The 24,099-nt window shown below is 44.2% G+C and overlaps 1 protein-coding gene across 15 annotated transcripts in view; it reads right to left on the bottom strand.

The window, feature by feature from the left end:
• Positions 1-997: 997 nt before the first annotated feature.
• Positions 998-24,099, bottom strand: part of SIDT1 (SID1 transmembrane family member 1) — a 108,619-nt gene continuing 85,517 nt past the window's right edge. For 9 of the 15 annotated variants that reach the window (XM_060417760.1, XM_027980013.2, XM_060417746.1 and 6 more), the window contains 10 exons: positions 23,517-23,640; positions 23,202-23,319; positions 19,560-19,696; positions 18,835-18,943; positions 14,538-14,617; positions 11,703-11,749; positions 6,234-6,339; positions 6,033-6,143; positions 4,713-4,826; positions 998-3,355 (listed from right to left, as the gene is read on the bottom strand). In XM_060417760.1, the coding sequence (XP_060273743.1) occupies positions 3,293-3,355; positions 4,713-4,826; positions 6,033-6,143; positions 6,234-6,339; positions 11,703-11,749; positions 14,538-14,617; positions 18,835-18,943; positions 19,560-19,696; positions 23,202-23,319; positions 23,517-23,640 (1,009 nt within the window). In that variant the 3' untranslated portion in view covers positions 998-3,292. The other 6 variants (XM_027980017.2, XM_060417747.1, XM_060417776.1 and 3 more) reach the window with 3 other exon arrangements.

The raw sequence follows: 24,099 nt of genomic DNA, 5'->3' as shown, positions 1-24,099 counted from the left end.
GGAGAGGCCTCCCAGCCCCTTCAGGGCGTCCTGGGACTGAGGATAGATAACAGCACAGCTGGTTTCAATGAAGGGCCCGCATGGGTGAGAGATGCCATCCAAGCACGGGAACCTGCCACCCTGTAGGATTCAAGAGGTGCAGGTGAGGATCTTCTCTTTGCAGGCACTGCTCCTCCTGCTCAGCTCCATGGAGTGTCAGGTAGACGTGGCAGGTGAAGACCAGAGAGTCCCAGTACTTTGCACAAGGTCACACAGCAAGCAGGTGAACATATCTGGACTAAAGTCTGACTCAATTTTTCCGAGACCCAACAGGCCCTTCTATGAGGAATGTTTATCTTTGTTTTCCCCCTTTCCCCAAGTTTTTAGACAGTCTCCTAGGAGGAGAAACCTTTGGGTATTACTGTTCCCCTGACACATACATTTGTGACCCCACAGATCATTCTGGGGGCCGCCTGGAGCCACAGAAGCAGCAGCTGCCACTGTCATTGCCCCAGGTGCTGGCTCCATCTCAGCCATGGAAAGTCCCTTCCCCAGATAGACTCTGGTTTTCCACTGGCTACTCCTGCTGCTAAAATAAAACCAGGCTGATCCCCCCACCACCCAGTGCTACCAGCTGGGGCTGCCTGCAGCCTCCGTCAGAGGTGTGAAGAGCCCATTTCTCATGTGCCGTGTTGCCCCACTGGCTGCCACGTCCCTGCCCTCCAAGTGAACTGCTCTCGTTACCCTGTGCCTCTGCCAAGATCCTCCTCACAGGCTGGCTGTCTCCTGTTACCCTCCTGTTGAACTCAGAGTTGCCTTCCCCTCATGTAAAGAGAGAAGTCCATGAGCACAGAATTTGCACAGGCCTGTGCTAAGCGTGGACGTGGGACCACTATGAATAACTCTGGCCACCCCTTCCACCCTGAGTTCCTATCAACCCAACAGACACAGTCAAATGCCTTTCTTGTATCTTCCTACCACTGCACAAATCAGCACAATAGAAAGAGCTAACGACAAATACATGTAGGATTGATATTTATAGGAGCAGGCTTGGTCTGGGTTTTCAGTCCTGCTGCAGAGAACAAAACTGAACCACAATATGTGAGTTTATAGCACTCAGCAGACACTGTCAAACAACAATACTGAAGAATACAGCAGCATAATCCATCCATTTCTACAGGGCCCCCCCTCTCCATTTCCATGGACATATTTCCCAGACAAGCTACCGAACAGGTTAAGTGTCCTCCAGTTTATTCACTTCAGGCCACAGGGGTGCTTGAACAAACTTTGTTGTTCACATCCTGCCCCCACCTTTTTTGGATACAAAATCCTTTAGTGCATTAAAAATAAAAGAACTAGGTCAACTCAGCAAAGTTAAACAGGTTTGAAATTTGTTTTAGATGTTAGATTAATAGAACCATTTACTAGGTGGCCTTCATATGGCCTATGTGTTGAGTTCAGTCGCTCAGTCGTGTCCAACTCTTTGCAACCCCATGGGCTACAGCATGTCAGGTTCCTTTGTGCATGGGATTTTCCAGGCAAGAAAACTGGAGCGAGTGTCCATGCCCTCCTCTAAGGGATCTTCCAGACCCAGGGATCGACCCCATGTCTCTTACGTCTCCTGCTTTGGCAGGTGGTTCTTTACCACTAGTGCCACCTGGGAAGCCGCATGTGGCCTATGGAAGCCAACAATTTTTAAGAAATAAAGAAAAACAGAAGACCAATTACAAATTTGGGAGCATTTTAGAAAAAACGGTCACAATGCTTCATTGAAAGCATCTCTGTTCTTAAAATTAGGGAAAATTTGCTATTTAAACTTCAAAATGTGTTTTGAACATTATTTTAGAGAAATAATATATTTTTAAAAGGGTGGCTGATCCATTTCTCTAATGAAAGATCGGGAAAGCAGAGGTGAGAAAGTAACTTCGATTTCATAGGCAGACATACCTTTGAACATGTGTTTGCATGTACAAGTTATGATAGCATCTAGCCCAGGTAACAGGGGAGTTTGGTCAACATGGGACTTTCTAGGGGCAGAGCAGCCACGAGAGTGAGGGTGGGGGCTGCTAAGCTTTTCAACACTGTCCTGGGGAGAGAATGTGAATCCGAGAGACAACCCCAAGCTGGCTGAGCTCTCTGCAGCTGGAGAGGAGGAGGGAGATGCTCTCACCCTGAGGCTGGCCTCCAGAGAACCTCGGGGGCAAGTCTGGAGCCCTGATCTGCAAGCAGCCGCAGGGGAGGGCCATGGTTGGTGGCACAGCAGCCTGAGAGCTGTGACCCTGAGGAGGACACTTATGTCTTCCCCGAGGGTGATGTGGGCACGTGATGGAGCTATTTGGACTGGAGGTACTTTTGCCTTTGCTAAATCTGTTCCAGGAGCCCAGGTCTTTCGTGCGAGGCCCGTTGGCCTGATGCTGATGTCACCAGTCTCCTAGTGCTGTCGGGCATTCCTCTTGTTCCTCCTGATGGTGGAAGAATTTCCCATTTCCCCTTCCACCTTGGAGCTGATCTGTGGAGAAACAGGGCCTTCCCAAGAAGGTAGAGCCTGAGTCATGGGGTCAACACACAACGGTGGGATGAAGACGCAGGGAACAGGGAAGCACCCACGCCTTGGTCCCAGAGACAGTTACCTGCCAAGGGTGTGTGACAACCTGGAGCCCAACCTGGAGTCTTCCTAATGCTTCCAGGAACCTGAGGGAAGCACACAGCATTCCTGCAATGGAGGTGACCAGCTGGTGCTGCAGAACATCTATCCCAGTTGGGCAGGGCCTTGGAGCCACCCCTCTACCAGACTTCAGGGAATCACATCATCCCAGGACCTTGGAGAAGGAGGCTGTTGTCTGGGGATATCTAGAGCAGCGGGTGTTACAGAGGTGCGCAGCCTGGAGTTTCTGGGCAGGAAATCTGGGCTGCGGGCCTCTCTGGGCAGGGAGGCAGGTGGAGGGCAGAGTGTAGCATGGTTCTGCCGTGGCTGGCGAGTCTCAGGTGAGGGTAGCAGGAGTCCCAAGGTGGTTGACTTTGATGCAGCTTGCCCACGTCTAGTTCAGAGTTGCAACAAAAGGGGATGGTGGGTGTTTTCTGACTCTGGAGGGCTCATCTCTGTCCACAGCTGCAGCTTCTCTTCTGCCTCCCTTTCTTGCAGGTTTGGGTCCCCCTTAGCTCCTCTCCTCCCTGTGGGAATGTGTACAGAGCTCACCCGTCAGTGGACGAGTGGAGCATTTGGCAGTGGTGACTTTGCTGCAGTCCCTGTATTTTTCATGAAACAGCACCAAGATCAGTGGCTCGCTCTCCCCAGCTCTCCATGCTGGAAGGCTTAGAAGACAGGAATCTGGTCTCTCCGAACCAAATCCAGGTCGTCATCTAGGGTTAACAAAACCTGAAACAAGACGGGCAGAAAAATGAGAGGAATGCACAGTTGCGATAAGTCCCTGTTTTCTAAGACTCACAAGTGTACTTAATTGTTTTCATGTCTTCTGCAGCACTCTGCTCTTAATAGACACTTGTAATTCCGCAATTCATTTATTCAAGTATATATCAAGGGTCTACTAAGTGCTATTCTAGATGCTAGGGATACAGCTTAGGATAAAAGAGAGACAAAGGTCTACCCTGATGGAGCTTACATTTGAGAGAGGACTTCAGACATGAACCAAATGCATGAACAGAGGCTACTATGTTAGATAGCAGTATGTACTAAGGATAAAAATTAAACTGTGGAGGGAATATAGGGAGTATGGGATGGGATGAGGTAAAAAAGTTTTGGGGGGTGGCTGGGGACATCATTACCACTTAGAAGGGGACATTTGAATGGGGACCTAAAAGAAATAAAACTTTGTTGCAGTAGAGCATTGCTATAAGCATTGTTCCCCCCCTCTCCATTTATAGTTCCCTCCACCATCACTCTCTCTGTGATGTAGAGGGAACTCTTAGCTCTACTTTTACTATCTCTGTCTCCCCAGAGAATGTGACGATTAAAGAGAGCCTTAAGGAAGAATGTTTATGCAGACTGGTTAAAGTTCCCAAACTGGCCACTAGGAGGCGGCCCCGTGCCACTCTTGAGGTTCCTTGGCTGAGACTAAAGTAAAGGGTCAGAGTGAACCCAGGAGGCCCCTATTACTTGTTAAAAGAACTTGTGTGCAGGCACCATATACGTTTATTTTGGAAAAGTCAAAATTAAGATGGAAGTATGCTGGGAGTTGTCATCCTGGGTTGTTATAATATGCACAGCTTCAGGGAAGGTGTGTGGGCAAAAAACGAAGGGACTGCAGATTTGAAAGAGACTGGTTAGAAAGGCAGCAAGAGGTCTGGCTGCTATCCTGAGCCACTCCAGGAACTTGTAAAGTGTTTGTATTATGGTATGTAGTGAGACTGGAGGAGAGGGAGGAATGTGGTATGAAACATGAAGGAATAACCAACCTAGTGTGGCTGAGATGGTAGCAAGTGCCACCGAAAGCACTTCCTGGGGGAGCTGGGCACGTGAGTTCTAATCATCAGTGCAGTCCAAGCATTGTGCAACTAAAGGAAAACTATTTTATCACTGTGTCTTAAAGTTTTGAAGAGTAAAAGAACAAAATGAAGATTTAACTAGAGGATACAATGTTTTAAAAAAAAGATAATCTGTACATTGAATCATAATGAAGACTTGGAAATTAAAAATAGGAGGATGTAAGTAAGGGGGGAAGAGAAAAAAAAGAATGCAAGATGTAAAGAGAGAAGCAAAGGTTTTATAAACTCACCAAGAATGAGAAAAACAGGGCAGTAGCGGAGAGGAAGTGCCAGACGTCATGGTCGTCAAAGAAATCCAGCAGGATGCACTCTCGGTTCTTCTCCCGGGACTCGGCTGGCGTTCCCTGGGAGGAGGTGAGGCAGGATGTGGGGGAGTAGTCCCACAGTTCAACTCCGTAGAGGACGGAGCATCCAGAAACCTACAGTTGCTACTAGATGCCTGGGTCACTACATTATTGTTAGCTTCTAAGAAAACATATGTCCACACAAAAATGTGTCCACAGATGTTCACGGCAGCAGCGTCCATAAAAGCCACAAAGTGGAAACCGCCCAAATGTGCACCCACTGAACATCTGCTAAAATGAGGCATGTGCATACAACGGAATGAGAAGTGAAAGTGCTAGTCACTCAGTGGTGTCTGACTATTTGTGACCCCATGGACTATAGCTGACCAGGTTCCTCTGTCCGTGGAATTCTCCAAGCAAGAATACTGGAGTGGGTAGCCATTCCCTTCTCCAGGGGATTTTCTCGACCCAGAGACTGAACCCTGGTCTCCTACATGGCAGGCAGAATCTTTACTGTCTGAGCCATTATTCAGCAATAAAAACACATGATGTACTGATACTGACATAATGTGATCTGTACAAGGGTGGACCTAGGAAACGTTACACAGAGAAGGCAGACTCAGACTGCGTATGATTCCATTTACGTGAAATGTCCAGGACAGGTAGATCTATCGAGACAAAAGATGAGCGGTTGCCTCAGGCTAAGGGGTTAGGGAGACATGGGGATGGATGTAGGATGTAGGATTTTTCCTGGGGTGATAAAAATGTTCTGACATTGAATGCGGTGGTTATGGTGATGGGGAGCTTAGACTTCCTCCCTGTTCTATGCCTCACATACATCACCAGTTTCCTAGGCCTCAGCTTTCCTATCTGTGACATGGATTTATATACACCTGTACCTGGGTAACTGTTTATGGATGATGACTATGATAAGGTGGCGATGATACACTGATCAAGCTTTCTGTACATATTAAGCATCCATTGGGAACAGGATCGCAATGATAATACAACACGCAGTGAAGATCACATTGGCAGTGGGGATAGGGCTTCGTGTTTAAGAAGCGCCACCCCGATAATGATGACATGGCATTTATTGAGCATTTATGTCTGGATATTTATATAAAACCAACCCCTTTTTAAAAAGCTTTCACATTAGAGAATATAAAACAGGTAAACAGCAATAAGCCCGTGAAGAGGGAGGTAGGAAGGTCAGAAAAGCAAGATGGAGAGAGCACATTGTCCAGGAGACAAACACTGTTCTCTTACCTCCCAGCTGCTGAGATTCTGGAAGAAAAAATACAGGGCGGCAGCCCACACTACAGCGGTGGCGACAATGCAGAAAGACGGGATCAGGAGGATCTTCTCGGAGCTGCGAAGCTGTGGGTGAGAAGCACATGCCGCCAGGCTGCGTGCATCACCCGGTCACCTGAGGAGGGCCCGCGGCGCCCAGCCAGCAGCCACTCTTACCTTCATGATGATGTAAAAGGCCAGGTAGAGCAGCAGGTTGCAGATGAAGATGCCCAGCATGTAGGAAGCGAAGTCCCTGGGTCGGTAGATGAGTCCAAAGAGGGCGCTGAGCACACAGAGGAATTGTTGTGTAGCCAGGAAGCTGGATTTGGGGTATTACCCACCCTTCCAACCCCCACCCCCATTTCTGGTGGGAGGGGAATTAAAAAATCTTTTCGCTTTCAATTTATTAAATCCCTTTCAGAACATTCATTTTAATGATTATAAAGTTCCTATCCGTGGATGTACCTAAACAGTACTCTCTGGTTGAAATGAGTTTTCTCTTTGTCCTTCTGTTGTTCACTATTATAAAAAACTGCAACCATGAATACCTTTAGACATATCCTGCTTTTTTCTTTTTGCATTTAAGATGATTAGATTACTAGACATAGAATTGCCTTAATAATTGGTTTGACACATATTACCAATTTTTAGCTAGCTGTCTAAATACTGAAGTTTATTTGGTTGGGGTTTGGCCTTAATTTTGTTCCAAATTTCTACTTGGTTGTAACAGAAATCTTTATTATGTGGGGCTTCCCTGGTAGCTCAGATGGTAAAGAATGCCTGCAATGCAGGAGATAACAGAAATATTTATTACATAGCTCTTTCTTATCTTGTGATTTTGAAAGCTTGTTTTTAATACAGACATACTGCACAGGTATGATATAGTTGGATTTCTGGCGTCTTCATTGTGATTCACTAATTTATAATTTTGAATCAGTGCCTCACCATGTTATTATTGTTTTATAGATTATCTAACGTAGGTTGTCAGATGTAGTTTAGTCGCCAGGGTACGTCCGACCCTTGTGACCCCATGGACTATAGCCCGCCAGGCTCCTCTGTTCATGGGATTTTCCAGGCAAGAATGTTGGAGTGGCCGAGGAAACCAGAATTGAAAGAGACACGTGTACCCCAATGTTCATCGCAGCACTGTTTATAATAGCCAGGACATGGAAACAACCTAGATGTCCATCAGCAGATGAATGGATAAGAAAGCTGTGGTACATATACACAATGGAGTATTACTCAGCCATTAAAAGGAATATATTTGAATCAGTTCTGATGAGATGGATGAAACTGGAGCCGATCATACAAAGTGAAGTAAGCCAGAAAGAAAAACACCAATACAGTATACTAACACATATATATGGAATTTAGGAAGATGGCAATGACGACCCTGTATGCAAGACAGGGAAAGAGACACAGATGTGTATAACGGACTTTTGGACTCAGAGGGAGAGGGAGAGGGTGGGATGATTTGGCAGAATGGCATTGAAACATGTATACTATCATGTAAGAATCGAATCGCCAGTCTATGTCCGATGCAGGATACAGCATGCTTGGGGCTGGTGCACAGTGATGACCCAGAGAGATGTTATGGGGAGGGAGGTGGGAGGGGGTTCATGTTTGGGAACACATGTACACCCGTGGTGGATTCATGTCAATGTATGGCAAAACCAATACAGTATTGTAAAGTAAAATAAAGTAAAAAAAAAAAAAAAAAAAAAAGAAGAATGTTGGAGTGGGTTGCCATTTCCTTCTCCAGGGGAATCTTCCTGACCCAGGGATCGAACCAGGGTCTCCTGTACTGCAAGAAGATTCTTTACCAACTGAGCTACCAGGGAATTCCCAACATAGGTTAGGATAGCTTAACTATCCAATATGGTAACCACATGTGGCTATTTAAATAATTTAAAGTGAATTTTCTCAGTCAGACTCCATTTCAAGTGCTCAGTAACCACAAGTGGCTAATAAACATTTAAGCTTTATTCCAGAAAGTTCTGTTGGATAGTGCTAGGCTGTCACTCTACACCTCTGTGCTTGCTTGCTTTCTTCTGTTAATCCTTTGCAGACACCTTTGAAAATTTTGTCTAACTAGGTAAATAAATTCACAAAAAAACCCTATTAACTTAGTTCCAGTTTCTGATTCTAAATTTGCACATTACTTTGAGAACTGATAGCTTTACAATAGTTAATCTTCTCACCCAGGGCATGCTATCTTTCTTCATTTAGCTAAGTTTTTGTCTGTATCTCCTAATGAGGTAGTTAAATGTTTTGCAGAAAGATCCTACATATCTCTCAAAGTTTATTCCTAAGTATTTAAAGTGTAAAGCTGTTATTAACTGCTTTTGTTCATTTTTTAAAGTATATTTTTCATAAGTATAGTTGATTTACAATGTTGTGCTAGCTTCTGCTGTACAGCCAAGTGACTCGGGTATACACTGACTGCATTATATACACGGATTGCACTGGATGCATCCATGCTGCTGCAGATGGCGTTATTTCATTTTTTAATGGAGGAGTATTCCATTGTATGTAGGTACCACATCATCTTTATCCATTTCTCTGCCAATGAACATTTAGATTGTTTCTATGTCTTGGCTATTGTGAGTAGTGCTTCTATGACTGTATAGGTGCCCCTTTCTTTTTGAATGAAAGTTTTCTCCGGATATATGCCCAGGAGTGGGATTACTGGATCATATGGTAATTCTATTTTCAGTTTTCTGAGGAACCTCCATACTGTTTTCCAGAGTGGCTGCACCAGCTTACATTCCCACCAACAGTGTAGGAAGGTTCCCTTTTCTCATTACCCTCTTTAGCATTTGCTGTTTATAGACTTTTTACTGATGGTCATTCTGATCAGTGTGAGGTGGTACCTCATTGTAGTTTGATTTGCATTTCTCTAACAATTAGTGAGGTGGAGCATCTTTTTCATGTGTTTACTGGTCATCAGTATGTCTTCTTTGGAGAAAACTCTATTTAGGTCTTCTGCCCATTTTTTGATTGGGTTTTTTTTTTTTTATTATTGAGTTGTATAAGCTGGTTGAATATTTTGGAAATTAAACCCTTGTTGGTTGCATTGTTTGCAAATAGTTTCTCCCATTCCATTGGTTGTTTTGTTATGGTTTCCTTTGCTGTGCAAAATCTCATAAGTCTGATTAGGCCCCATTTGTTTGTCTTTATTTTCATGTCTATTGCCTTGGGAGACTGACCTAAGAAACCATTGGTATGATTTATATCAGAGAATGTTTTGCCTATAATCTCTTCTAAGAGTTTTATCAAGTCATATGTTGTGTTTAAATCTTTATTTTGAGTTTATTTTTTTGTATGGTGTAAGGGTGTGTTCTAACTTGACTGATTTATAGGTGGCTGTCCAGTTTTCCAAACACCACTTACTGAAGAGACTTTTTCCCATTGTATATTCTTGCCTCATTTGCGGAAGATTAGCTGCCTATAGATATGTGAGTTTACTTCTCGGCTGTCTCTTCTGTTCCATCGATTTCTATGTCTGTTTTTGTACCAATATCGTGCTATTTTAATTGCTGTAGTTTTGTGGTATTGTCTGAAGTCTTGGAGGGTTATCCCTCTCGCTTTCTTCTTTTTCCTCAGAATCATTCTGGCAATTCTGGGTCTTTATGGTTCCATTTAAGTTGAGGATTGTTTGTTCTAGTTCTGTGAAAAATATCTTGGTAACTTGAAAGAGATTACATTAAATCTGTAGGTTGCCTTCGGTAGTATGACCACTCTAACAACATAAATTCTCCCAATCCAACAGCATGGGATAGCTTCCCATTGATTGTTTTAAAAAAAATACCTTTTAAACTCACCCCTAAATAAATATATAAAATATTTAGGAATAAGCCTGACAAAGGAGGTAAAACATTTATATGCTAAGAACTATAAAATGTAATAAAGGAAATTAAAGATGATTCAAAGAAATGGTTTTGTTCAATTTTTATTTCAACTGACTTTGTCTTATATAATATAGGAAATTTCCTCTTCTCACAATTTGAAATCTTCAGTATACTCTCAAGTCTTGTATACTTTTCACACAGATTCATCAGTTATTAGCATTTTGCCACATTTGTTTGATTTTCCCACTCTGTCTCTCCATATGTATACATACATCTCTCTATATATGAATATACATACACACCACTGTTGTTCTTCAAGGACTGTAGGAGACTGACTCAAGGTTATGTTCAGTCATTCCGTGACTTCTGTAATACCCATGGGAGACTCAGGATGGAGAGCCTTAGTGGGGAGGTGCCGCCCCCTACTGGGCAGTCATAGTACTAGTGTGTCCTTGTGCCTCGTTTCCCCCCACCCCGCAGGCGTTGGTGTCCCACAGAGCTCCTGCTAAGAAGAGAAAGGCCATACACCTTGTCTTGTGAGCAGACCTGGTTTGATTTTAGTTCTACAAGAGGCAGGGACAGGCCAGGTGATTCTGACCCTGTGGACATTGTCATCGGTTTTTCGTTATCGTATCTCCTGCCAGCACCCTCCACCCTGTCTTACAAAATCACCAGGACTGTAGGGTCTTCACTAAAAGGGTGGCCAAGCGAACATCACAGGTGATCACGGCCAAGAATCACCCATCTTGACGTGTCCCTCAGTGAGGCACAGTCCTTCACAGGTATGGACCTTCCCCAAGGTAACCCCTGGGGCAGCAGCATTGTGGGAAGTTTATTTTGGATGCCCATGGCCCCTAAATAAGATTCAAATTCTCATGACTTGATTCTGGTTTTCACATTTTTAAGAATAAGTTGCAAACACTAGATACATAAAATATAGCTAGTGTAAACGTGCTTTTGCTGCACTGTTCTACTTTGAGGTAGGTCATTTGAGGAAACAAAGGGGCTTCCCAGGTGACTCTAGTGGTAAAGAACCTGCCTGGTAAAGACCTGAGAGACACGGGTTTGATCCCTGGGTTGGGAAGATCCCCTGGAGCAGGGCATGGCAGCCCACTACAGTATTCTTGCCTGGAGAATCCCATGAACAGAGGAGCCTGGCAGGCTACAGTCCATAGGGTTGCAAAGAGTTTGACGTGGGTGAAACAACAGCATGCATACAGGAGGAAACGAAGCCGAGGTAATAATGAAGGAAAAGAAAAGGAAGAAGAATGATACATGCAGAGCAGGAAGACTGAGACCTGGAGGGAAAGAAAGAAACAGGAAAGAGACTTACACACACACACACACACACACCACTCCACTCCCCCTAGTAAGAAAGAGATGCCTACTGGTTAGCATTATGGAAAGCTCTGAAAAAAGAGTTTTAAATGGTTGCATTTTTGACTGCTGGCATAGTTAATCTCTCTCTTTATAAATATGTGTGTATGTATATATATGCATATATAGCTAATCTAATTTATCCACATAAATATAGCAAATTTGACGTTTGTCTTGTTGAACAAATGAGTTCCAGGCATCGTGTGGGACTCATTGCTTTAAGGTAGGCCACTGGTAGAACACAAGTGCATTTTTTTTGCAGGATGACAAATAGCTTTCTTTTGAGTCTCTAGAACAAGCACAATCTCACACTCTCCTTAATTTCAGATTTCTTTGTAAAAATGACAGCCAAGGAAAGCTAAGCCACAGTGTTACAGAGAAATTAGTAGAGAAAGACATGTTTCCTAAGACTACTTACAAGGACCAGTTAACCAGGTTCCCCACGATGAGTAGTACCATCCTGTCCTGGAAAGGAGGAGAGAAAACAGTGAATGAAAAGCTGAGTGCACTACTTCTTACCATACGGGAAGCGTCAATTATGAGAAAACTGTGTCAGCAAAAACAGTTTTTCCATCAATATAGGAGAGCTGTGCCTATGAATGAACACTAATCCTCTGAAGGACTAAATGGCAAAGCCTCCGACTTCAAGCAGACAAGACCTCCTCCCTGTAAAAGAAGGCCTGGTAAGGAAAGCAGAAGTCTTGCTGTTTCCTTCCTGTTTTTAAGGGAGCTGGGCACCTGGGATTCTTTCCCTGAGTTGTGGTGACTGGTGGGACCTAAGGCAGCTCTTGAGACACAACTGGAAGTTATTTCATTACTCTGCCTCCAAGGAGGTCCCACAGCTCCCCGGCTCCTGGTTTCTGGACACACGATTTGAACATGTTATTGACTGGAGACGTATCAATACGTTTTAGAGAGTGATACAATTGACATCACTGTGAGAAGCTGTTAGCACCTAAAATTGACCAAGAGCTCATAATATAATTCACGATTGTCATTGGCATTCACATTTTGCTCCGTTTGGTTTTTGTTCCAATCTTGTGTATATTATTCTCTCATAGCCCAGTTGGTAAAGAATCTGCCTGCAATGCAGGAGACCCCAGTTCGATTCCTGGGTTGGGAAGATCCGCTGGAGAAGGGATAGACTATCCACTCCAGTATTCTTGGGCTTCCCAAGAAGAACCTGCCAGCTATGCAGGAGACCTGGGTTTGATCCCTGGTTGGGAAGATTCCCTGGAGAAGGAAAAGCCTACCCGCTCTAGTATTCTGGCCTGGAGAATTCCATGGACTCTAAGAGTCCATGGGGTTGCAAAGAGTCGGACATGACTGAGCGACTTTCACTTCACTGTGTATATTATAAACTCAAGTGTATTACTATAAATTTTTTAAAATGACGTATCATGAACTTTTGAGTGAAGAAGAATTTTTTGGTGAATTTTATGCAAATACTTTCTCTGATTGTCTGAGCGACATATATACTAGTGTCTGAGAAGAACATAGTTCTTCAGAATATGGATCCAGATGATGTGATTATTAAATCAACAAAAAGACAAAAATCTTAGGGATTGATTCTGATACAGAAAGTGACAATGAAATTCATGGTGCTAGAGAAGACTTCACAGGTGTGCCATGTGTAACTATTGATGTAATGACCTGCATAGTGCTGGTGAAATAACAGAATTTGGGGCTGGCCAAAATAAATGTTGCCAGCCACAGGCATTAGTTTCTGCAAAAATCCCCTGGTCAATGATTAAACTTATTGGTAGGGGAGAAAATAGAGAGGTAAGGTTCATCTCAAAGGACAATTACTCTAACATATTATACATAATCTGCTTGTAACACTTCTGGGTGCTATCTGATTATACTTTAGTTTGCATGGCCCCTCATCTGTTTCAAAGTAGTGATTCTCTTTGTGGGTAATCTATTAAATTTTCTTAAATAAAATCTATTTAATTTTAATAAAATTAACTTTTATTAAAAATTTTTTAATAAAAATCTATTAAGTAAAATCTATTAATATTAAATCTATTAAAAGAAATATCTTCCTTTTTAAAAAATTAATTCACCTACTAGAAAGACGAAAATCCAAAACCTAACACCAATTGCTGGCAAGGATATGGAGCAGTAGGTATTCTCATTCATGGCTGATGGGAATGCAAAATGGTCCAATCATTTTGGAAGACAGTTTCCTAGAAAACTAAACATACTTTTACCATATGACCCAGCAATTGTGCTCCTTGGTATTTACCTAAAGAAGCTGAAAACATGCCTATACAAAAACCTGACCACAAAATTTTATAGCACATTTTTCATTTTTTCATAACAGCCCAAACTTGGAAGCAAAATGTCTTTCAATAGGTGAATGGATAAATGAACTATAGTACATCCAGAAAATGGAATATTAGCACTAAAAAGAAATGAGCATCAAGCCATGAAAAGACATGCAGGAAACATAAGTGTATATAAATAGTTCATTTATCCATTTATATATTCTTCATATAAAAATCCTTCTGATTATAAACTATCAGCAGGAATTCAGTGAACGCCTATGTGCCAGGCCCAAAGGGGATCACTGGTTCTGACCACAGGCCTGGGTAAAGGCTGGGGCAGTGGATCAGAGGAAGGATGAAAGTTCTCTGGGGTCCCTGGCCAGCGAGCCAAGGCAGCTGAGACCAGCACCCTGATCCCTCTGCTCACTGTAGAAACATGTAATGTATTGAAAACTATAAGGCAGAATATTTAACTGTATTTTTACCAAGAGCTATAAATTTGACGAAAGCATTCCTACTCACTGTCACAATCAAACAGTACACAAAAAGCAAACAAACGAAAACTCTAGAAAGTATAAGTTCTTGATGAAAGTGGTTGGGATGACGATATGACCCAGTTGGCTTGGGACCATCCAGCTGTCATCATTAATACTGCCTTCTATTCACAAATGAAGTAATCATACCTCTTTGGATGATGCTGTTATAGGGACACTCTGTCTTAACCCTCCCTCCCTAGCAATCATCACTGTTTGACAGTTTTATATATTTTTCTTTATATATTAGCAATTTTTATGTAAAAAGGGCACCATTCCATCTTGTCTTTTAAGAGTGAGAAGAAAAGGAAGCAAGATGCCTCTTCCCTCACTAATTGGACCTCAGCCACCCTAGGCCATCTGGCCCCCTTGGTCTGGGGAGCCTTGAGTGACTGCCCCACTGCCCTGTTGTCTGGGAGAGGGCCAAGGGACCCAAGGACATGCACGTACCATATACAGAGGCCGGCTGCGCTGCTGGATGCAATCGGTGTAGAACACCACAGCGGCCCGCCGGAACATTTTCCAATCTGCTGGCGACACAATCGCATGGTGAGAAGGCTTAGTCACTGACAATGCAGAACACTCCACTGTGGCCCGAGCTTTTGTGGCCAGGATGAAGATGTCCTCACCTCATAAAAGCCATGCTTTGCACCTAATAGGTCAGTGATAAATACTTGCTTTAAAAAACACACCCCCCCCACCCACGGCCACCAGGGATTTCATGGCAGGTGGGCCTTATCCACGCAACATCCCACAGAAATGCAAGCAAGATGGACACAGGACGAGCACGCACAGATCACTCGGGCAGCTGGCCAACCCACCTACGACCTCCTGCGGCTAAGTGTCCCTCTCTTGATGGTTTACTCTGGTGCTGTTTTCTTTACAGCAGAGATGTGATGGGGCCGCTCAAAAGTCACCTCAAAACATCTGCTCTCTCTAGACCATGGGAAATCGTAGCTTGTAAAAATTCAAATTTGTATTTCTCAGTGTGGTTAAGTCAGTAAAAATTAAACCAGGGGATACTAGGGACTATTGAGCATGTCCAGAAAGGCTGAATGTGGATTGAAACAATAGTCAAAGGAACATAAATGGGAGAGAGAGAAGCAGGAGCTTTTTTTTTTTTTTAATGCAATCCTTCAAAAGGATGGTATGAAACAGTGAGTGTGCATGTCATAATTGTTATATAAACAGGACCAGACCCCCAGGTGGGGCTGTCCTGTGAGCCATCCACATGTAGCTGTCACAGGCAAGGCTGGAGTCTGCCTGAAGTGAACATTTCAGTGAGGGTGGGCCCCAGGTCTATTGTGACTGCTGCTACTCTTCAAGGCCAACCCTGGGTTCAGCTGAAGCAGCTGGACTGGATACAGTCCAGGGGCATGGGGGGCGTGATGGGGCCTTAGAGGGATGTGCACACACTAGCCCAGAGGAGGTGGGCTGGTTGGGGTGCATACCTGTCTCTGAGTCTCTCTCTGCACCCCCTTCCCACAAAATCCTGCCCAATCTGGAAGGCGTGTTCAGAAAGCAGACTTGGCAGGTCAGCCAGGCAGGGTGTTTTGTTAAGAAAACAAGCTAGAAAACCCCAGGAAGGACAGCTGAACATTACCTGTGTCAGACACATCTGAATCAGTGGGAAGCAGAGAAATGAGAAAAACAAAAAAAGATTTGTAAGAAGGAAGCCAAACAGGAAAACTACTGATTGTTTTATTTTCCTCTAGAAATGGATGAGTTTAATTTTGGTTTCTGATTATAAACGAAATGTTTTCTCATAAAGAACACAGACTGCTTCTGCCTGTCTCACACGTGCAGAGCATGAGTCAGACTTTTCTCTCCCTGCGTCCTTTTGTGCACCCCTTGCAGCTTAATAACCCTTCCTCTCTCTGTGGTCCTTTTGGGGAGGCAAGGAACACGACAGTGATTTGGGCAAGTAGCTCTGTAGTTTTCTGTCTGGGTTTCCCTGGTGGCTCAGATAGTAAAGAATCTGCCTGCACACCCGGTTTTGATCCCTGGGTCCAGAAGATCTCTGGGAGAAAGGAATGGCAATCCACTCCTGTATTCTTGCCTGGGAAATCTAATGGACAGAGGAGCCTGGTAGGCTATAGCCCATGGGGTTGCAAAAAGTCGGACATGACTGAGTGACTAACATTATGCAATGGTCTGCCTCCTTGCTGCCACTGTTCCTGTGTCCACATTTATTTTCAGGTGAGGCTGGAGGGCCACAGGGAAAGGAGTCTGTTATTTGAGAAAGCAAAGGCAGTTGTCTGACCACTCTCCACTAACCCAACTTCCTGCCTCTGGACTAAATGTAGATGCCGTAGAGAATTTTCCTTTTGACTCTGGTAAATCTGTAACCACTTGGGGAAGACTCCCTAGGTACAGGAATTTAAAATCTGCAGATAAGCTATGTGAAGACTATCCTCGCTTTGCTTCTCCAGACCCACCTGCCATGTCTCTGTCCCTACCATGCCTGGGGAGGCTGACTATAGGGACCATGCAGTGGGTCCCCTTAATTCTGTTGGGTTTGGACAGTGAGAAGCCCTAGCAGGAGACTGCAGGGACAGAGAAAGGACAGTCAGCTCAGAGTACTACCTGCCTGGTGCCTGCCCTGTGAGGCTGCCTGCCAACCAAAGGACACTGATCCTTTCCTGCTGACTTGCTCTCCATGACGCCCTCCTTCCACATCTTGGTAACCACTTCCTCCGTGTCTTTTTGGGTTTGTGGATAGTAAGCTTCCCTGCTCCTAACCCCAGGTTACTTTCATTCTTCTCTACCCCACTCCTATCCTATGGAGAGTCCCTTTGTGAATAAATCATTTGTCTTTGGGCATGGCATCTTTTTCCTGTTGGGACCCTGACAAACTATTTCATGGTTATAATAGACTACATTAAATTCCTCTTTTTTAAAAAGGTATGGGGCAAAGGTGATATAAATATATTAAAAGCCCCTCTATCTATTAATGGTCATGACCATTACATGGATCTATATTCAGTTTTATTTTTCTGACTTGGAAAATCCAGGAAAATAGTGCTTAAATTATTTTCCCTTTGAGAGTTTAGTTTGTACAGTTTCATTCACTTCCGAGTATGGAGGATGGGACATGAACAGAGAGCTGTACCAGGTGTCCTACACAACTAGCTCATGACGCTGCCACTGGAGGAGCTGGAGGTGCCCTGGCCACGTTAACACCAAGCGTTAGTCTACTGGCCATGCCAAAAGGGAAAAGTAAATTGCTAAAATGAGAGATTGTTTTATTTTGTTGTCTAGTCTTAAAGCTGGGCTTCTCTGGTGGCTCAGATGGTAAAGAATTCTTTACCCAGATGGTAAAGAATCTGCCTGCAATGTGGGAGACTGGGTTCGATCCCTGGCTTGGGAAGATCCCCTGGACGAGGGCATGGCAATTCACTCCAGTATTCTTGCCTAGAGAATCCCCATGGACAGAGAAGCCTGGCAGGCTACAGTCCATGGGGTCAGACATGACTGAGCGACTAAGTACACAACACAGTTTTAAAGCCAATTGTTACATAGAGTTGCTCTTAGATCTGGGCAACAGGGGTGCCATATTTGAAAGGCCCTCATTCCTCAGTGAGTGAGGAGTCTGCAGAGCAAGGGGACTGCTCCTCCCAGGCCACATTCTGAATTCCTGGACCCAAGAATTCTAATGGCCTTGAGTTTGCTCTCAGAACCTGCATAAACTTTTCCCCTGGTTTATTTTCCTGAGGGCAGTATGCACTTCTAGAGGCAAGGAATGGCCAATTGGATGTTGGACAAGTGTGTCCATATGCCTACCTGTGAGACCCCTTAGGATGCAGGACAGAGCCAGCAGTGGGAAGAAGAGGGGCAGGGGCTGGAGACCAGCTCTCCTGTACAGCTCTGTTCTGTTCTGTATTCTAGGGTATTCTCCCATGCACCTGAGAATTTTAAATTTGAGCTTGTACCTTTTAGGTTGTAATAAAGGTGTATTTATCAGTTGTTGGTCTGCTTTCTTTCTTCCTCGTAACAACAGTGTTTTTAGTTTTCTTTATAACATAAACATTTTCATATGTATGGTGTATAGGCTTTTATTTACAATCTTGCCTTGGCTCTGAAAATATTAGGGATGAGCCTCTATGTTTATATATGTTAGTTTTTTAATTCCCAGACCTTAAAATGATGGGTGAAATTTAGATGCTCTAATATGACTTGCTTCCAAAATGGAATGTATGCGGAAGCTGATTTCCACAGGACACTAGGCATTCTAACATGATCCATTCACAATGTCAGAGAACATTAGGCAGGTATCCTGCCTCTGAGATTGGCAAGTTGGTCTCTGAAAGTTCCAGTCCCAGAATTTGAAAAGAATATATAAATTCTTGATAGCCACTTAGCATGGTTAGAGAAATATTCTTTTTAAATACTACAGACTGAGAAATACTCGTTTCGGTGGAATTAGCGGAGTGACGATCATATTGTTCTGCAAACGCACTTTCAAAGCCTGGTGAATTGTAAAGCTTTTGAGACTTGGAGTTCGAAGGATTCCGCAGCTCTGAGCTAGCTTAGTTTCTCAGTTGAAAACAGAACTAGTGATAATAAGTTGCTGAAATTTTGTATAGGAGAGGAAGCTCTTAGAGAAAATATATGCTAATAAACACACGCAATTCAGAGCACGTGTTCATGGTGACCAGTAACACTCCCATTTAGGATAAGCAGGACAATTTTTTCTTGGGGGGGGGCATTAAATGGCATGTTTAGTATAGGGGAACCGGCGACTCACCTATCTTGAAACGACCCATGTAGTAGATCTGGGTGCTGAGGGCCAGAGACGCCAGAATATGGACTGCAGAGAAGGTGAGCCAGAACCACATGCCATTTTTCCCGAACACCTAGAAGTGAAGATGGAAGTTACCATCATCCATTTTTCCCCCCAAAGAACTCGTTAAAGCTGTTCTGTCTCTTGTGCATGCATACGTTGCCAAAAACCGAGCTGTGTGTGTATTTTGGATTTCCCTGTCCTCTGAGCTCTCGGGGATCTTACTACAGTCAGAGAAGGAGAAAGAATGGCTACCTGGCCACATGAAAAAGAAAGAAATGGAAAAGGGCAGCAGTGGGTGAGGCAGCAGTTGAACAGGCAGTCGGTTGGAGGCTGATGCTTTCCAAATAACGGAAGACAACTGACACTTGTCCACACATGTTTGGGAAGTGGCTTCTGTTCTTTCAGGTCAGTCTCTGTCCCATTAGGGCCTATGTGTGTCTATTCCAGTTTTACCTGAGTCTGGTCCCAGCTCTATAGTACCACTGTCCAGGGTCAGTTATACAGGGATCTGTCACATTATCAAAAATTCTAGCTAAATAACTAAAATGCTGTGAATGGGCCAATGATGAGAGTGTGTCATGGGCCAAGGATTATGGTTAATTAAACCTGTACACTTGAGGTCCAAAAAAATAAAAAAACAATAAAAAGCCTCCCAAGAGGGCTGCTGGCCATGGGGAGGGACACACCACTCCGAGGACGGTGAGTGTGATGACCAGGGCAAAGGAGGCGTAGGCGGCGTAGGCGCTGGCGTTGATGTCCGGGTGGCGGGTCTGGTAGAGCTTCAGCATGCAGAGGCCGGCGATCATGTACATGAAGGAGGTGTCTGCGGAGGAGCCGAGACAGTCAGGATCCAGGAGGCGGCAGACCGATCTTTAGAGAACCCTGCCCTCCCGGCCTTGGAGTATTTGCTGCCCTCAGCCCGTGTGCTGACCTCCAGTATGCTAGCCTCCCCAGACACATTCGAGGCAAACCCTACACACTCCACTTCTCACCTCCAAGAGCGGGGCTCCTAGCTCACAGAAGAAAAGTGTCAGATGATATGATGAATAACTGACTCGCAGCAATAAATGCATATAAATGCCCCTGTCCAACAGTAAAAGAACCCCTAACGGTGACAGGATAGTGTGACAACAAAGAGAGTCCTAGTTGGAGGCAGGAGGTCCTTCTCAGCGTCCTGAAACATTACCACGCTGATTACTGCTCATGTACACAGCTTTCTAGCCTAGGGACAGGAGACACCTAGAAACTACACACGGCTTAGCTGTATGAGGGTTGTGGTGGTTTAGTTGCTAAGTCACATCCAGCTTTTTTGTGACCCCATAGACTGTAGCCTACCAAGCTCCTCTGTCTATGGATTTCCCAGGCAAGAATATTGGAGTGGTTGCCATTTCCTTCTCCAGGGGATCTTCCCCACCCAGGGATCAAACCCATGTCTCCTGCATTGCAGGCGGATTCTTTACCATCTGAGCCACCAGGGAAGTTCCAGGAGGGTTAGGGGGCTGCAAATTAAAACAACAATGTAATGTCCCATGCTACTAAAAAATGTGGCAAACTGTAAATGTCTAACAATAACACAAATTAGTGATATGGGGGAAGTGGGAACTCTCACTCAGCTAGTGGGAGTGCAAACTAATACTCTGAGGAGAAACTCGGTGCTTTTTTTGGTAAAATGGAAGATGCATAAAGCAGGTGATCCCCAAATTCGAATTCTAGGTGTTCCAGGGAACCTTTCTCACATGTTCACAAAGACACATATATGAAGATATTCATCGCAAAATTGTTTGTACCTGACCTGCCTCTTGAGAAATCTGTATGCAGGTCAGGAAGCAACAGTTAGAACTGGATGTGGAACAACAGACTGGTTCAAATAGGAAAAGGAGTACATCAAGGCTGTATATTGTCACCCTGCTTATTTAACTTCTACGCAGAGTACATTATGAGAAATGCTGGGCTGGATGAAGCACAAGCTGGAATCAAGATTGCCGGGAGAAACATCAATAACCTCAGATATGCAGATGACACCCCCCTTATGGCAGAAACTGAAGAAGAATTAAAGAGCCTCTTGATGAAAGTGAAAGAGGAGAGTGAAAAAGTTGGCTTAAAACTCAATATTCAGAAAACAAAGATCATGGCATCTGGTCCCATCACTTCATGGCAAATAGATGGAGAAACAGTGGAAACAGTGGCTGACTTTATTTTCTTGGGCTCCAAAATCACTGCAGATGGTGATTGCAGCCATGAAATTAAAAGACGCTTGCTCCTTGGAAGAAAAGTTATGACCAACCTAGACAGCATACTAAAAAGCAGAGACATTATTGCTTTGTCAACAAAGGTCCGTCTAGTCAAGGCTATGGTTTTCCAGTAGTCATGTATGGATGTGAGAGTTGGACTATAAAGAAGGCTGAACAACAAAGAATTGATGCTCTTGAACTGTGGTGTTGGAGAAGACTCTTGAGAATCTCTTGAACTGCAAGGAGATCCAACCAGTCCATATTAAAGGAAATCAATCCTCAGTGTTCATTGGAAGGACTGATGTTGAAGCTGAAACTCCAGTACTTTGGCCACCTGATGTGAAGAGCTGACTGATTCGAAAAGACCCTGATGCTGGGAAAGATTGAAGGCGAGAGGAGAAGGGGACGACACAGGATAAGATGGTTGGATGGCATCACTGACTCAATGGGCGTGAGTTTGAGTAAACTCCAGGTGTTGGTGATGGACAGAGGCGTGGCATGCTGCAGTCCATGGGGTCCCAAAGAGTGAGACACAACTGAGTGACTGAACTGAACTGAACTGAGGTGAACTGAGCAAAATATTGGCAACCTTGAAGTGCTATTCAACAGAGAAATTGATAAATGTATTATATTTTTACTACATAGTGACAATCTTCAAGAATGAATGAACTGAATATCCTCGATTCATTACTGATAAATCTTGAAAACGTTGAATGAAAAAAGGATGTAGAATACAGTGTGATAAATTAGTATTAATGTGTTATTCAAATTAAAATGAAAAACTATTCAAATGAAGAAAAATTATAAAAACAAACTAGAAGGATAATATAAAATTGATCATAGTTGTTGCTTCTGAGGAAGGAGAGACTGGACAAATTTGGAAAGCAGTTCAAAACAGGACCTCAACTTTACACAATGTTGTATTCCTTTAACAAAGTAGATTAAAACAAATATTTTAAAGTGTTGGCATTTGTTCCTTCTGAGTGGTGAATGGTATTGTTCTCTATAGATTTCCTCTATTAAAAATGTCTTCTAATTTTAAAAGTTAAAATATGACAGAATTTCTGTGGTGTTAAGAGCTGGAGGCTAGAGGACAAACACCAAATGACTGTTTTCAAAACTCACATCCTCAAGTGTGGAGGACATTGTTAATTGCCTTCTTCCAGCATCAGCTATTCCTGCTCCATCCTAATAGCATGAAGATGCCAACTCAAATATCTCAGCTCCGTTTCTGTTCAGAAATGCATACCTCACAGCCGGTTTGCTTAGGAAAGCTCACAGCAGTTACAGGGAAGCAGTTACAGGTTACAGGGAAGCGTCTCCCTTGTCTAAAGCTAACTAGGCCTCCTTTGGCACGGTGATTGGTGTAGCAACCCTGGCCCAAACTAACCCACACACAGAGAAAGAATCTGAAGTGGACTCAGGGCTGTGTGAGCTATTGAGGAGTGAAGGGCTGTCATCTGGGGAGTCTGGGGAAAAGAACTTTCCTCGATTTCAAATGATGGCTCCTGGAAGCCAGCTTGCTGCCTCCTCCAGACATCATGGTATGGAGACAGGAAGCAAAGACCCAATGTAGCTATTTTTGCCACCAGGAGGAAACACAGCCAGAGAAGGCTAACATGCAGTCTGGGTGCAGCCAAGGCGGGTGGTCACAGAGAAGAGGAGCCAGGACCACCACTGGACTTGTGCTGATAAATATACTTGTTATTTAATCTGATTTGAACTGTATTTTTTTATTAGTTTCAACCCAAAGCAGGCAAACTGCTAAGTTCAGCCAAGCTACACTGAGGGAGATTTCTAGATGCCTTGTTGGTAGATCTGCCTGCCCTGCTGCCTGATGCCTACCCCACTGCCTACCTGCAGAACTAGCCATGAGATTGATAGTGTTCAGTGCTTTCTAGTCGATAAAATGTGGTCAGGGAGGAAAAAATGATACAACATGGGAAAATCATGCCCTGTGGCGAGGTACCCTCTGATCACTTCAGCACATGTAAATGTCATTTAATTCTTGCAAGCGCGACTTTGGCATTTTTGAGAGAGTCCCAGGATAAGACTCCTGTACCTCAGATCTGTGTAGCTGATGTAAATTGTGATTACCGAACTGGAAGTTGGAGTAATTGGGGCAGACGTGGTAACAAGCACTGAGCACCCCTTCCATCATCAGTGCAATGCCCATGGCATAGAAGAGACCGAAGTGTTTGGGAATCCCGTATTCCTGAAAAAGCAGGAAGCGTGGTCAGTGGGAAGATCCTCATTAATGACTGTGCTGCAGAACCCAGCACCCACGCTCTGGCCCTGTGTGGTCCCTTACACGTGATCCATCATCACACCCGATGTCCCTCCTACTTGCAGCTCCTGTTTGGAACCTAACCCTTCCTAGCTCCCACCTCCCTCTACCTGCCCTCGACTCACCGTGGCAAAGATGTCCTTGGCTTCCAGAGCTCTTCGATGGACAATGTCCCGGTGCAAGACTATCAGCAGGAAGAGGCAGCCCAGGAGCACGTGGCCCAGGTTACTGAGTATGTTGTTGAAGGCACTAAGGACAGAGAGACAGTGAGGGAGTCAAGGTGTCTGAGAGCTTCAGAGACTGAACGAAGGCATGGAGGCGCGAGGGAACTCAGCACTGTTTGCCACGAATAACCTTTCCATGAGACTGCAGGACTGAAAATCATCAGACAGCATCTCTGTCCTACCTCCGTGTTAGGACGCTTTGCTTAGCCTGTGATAATGTGTCCATTTCCTCCCAGGGATGCCTGTTCAGCCTCCCTAACACCCACTGATCCTCTCCTGTCCCGGTGGCACTGGCAGGGAATGAATCCTAGGAAAGAGAGCTATTCTGCAGATGGGCAGCTGGGTCATTCAGCTAGCTGTGAGAGTGAATTCAAATACCTGAACCCATGTTATATGTCCATATTCAGCTGTGTAACTGTGAATTTCAGGATTAGCGTCAACTGGTCACAGTCAGCAGATTTCTTTCAGAAAACTGAGACTAGTT

This window comes from Ovis aries, chromosome 1, assembly GCF_016772045.2.
Source record: "Ovis aries strain OAR_USU_Benz2616 breed Rambouillet chromosome 1, ARS-UI_Ramb_v3.0, whole genome shotgun sequence".
NCBI lineage: Eukaryota > Metazoa > Chordata > Mammalia > Artiodactyla > Bovidae > Ovis > Ovis aries.
Note: the sequence above shows the minus strand (reverse complement) of the source record. Positions and strands in the feature narration are given on the sequence as shown.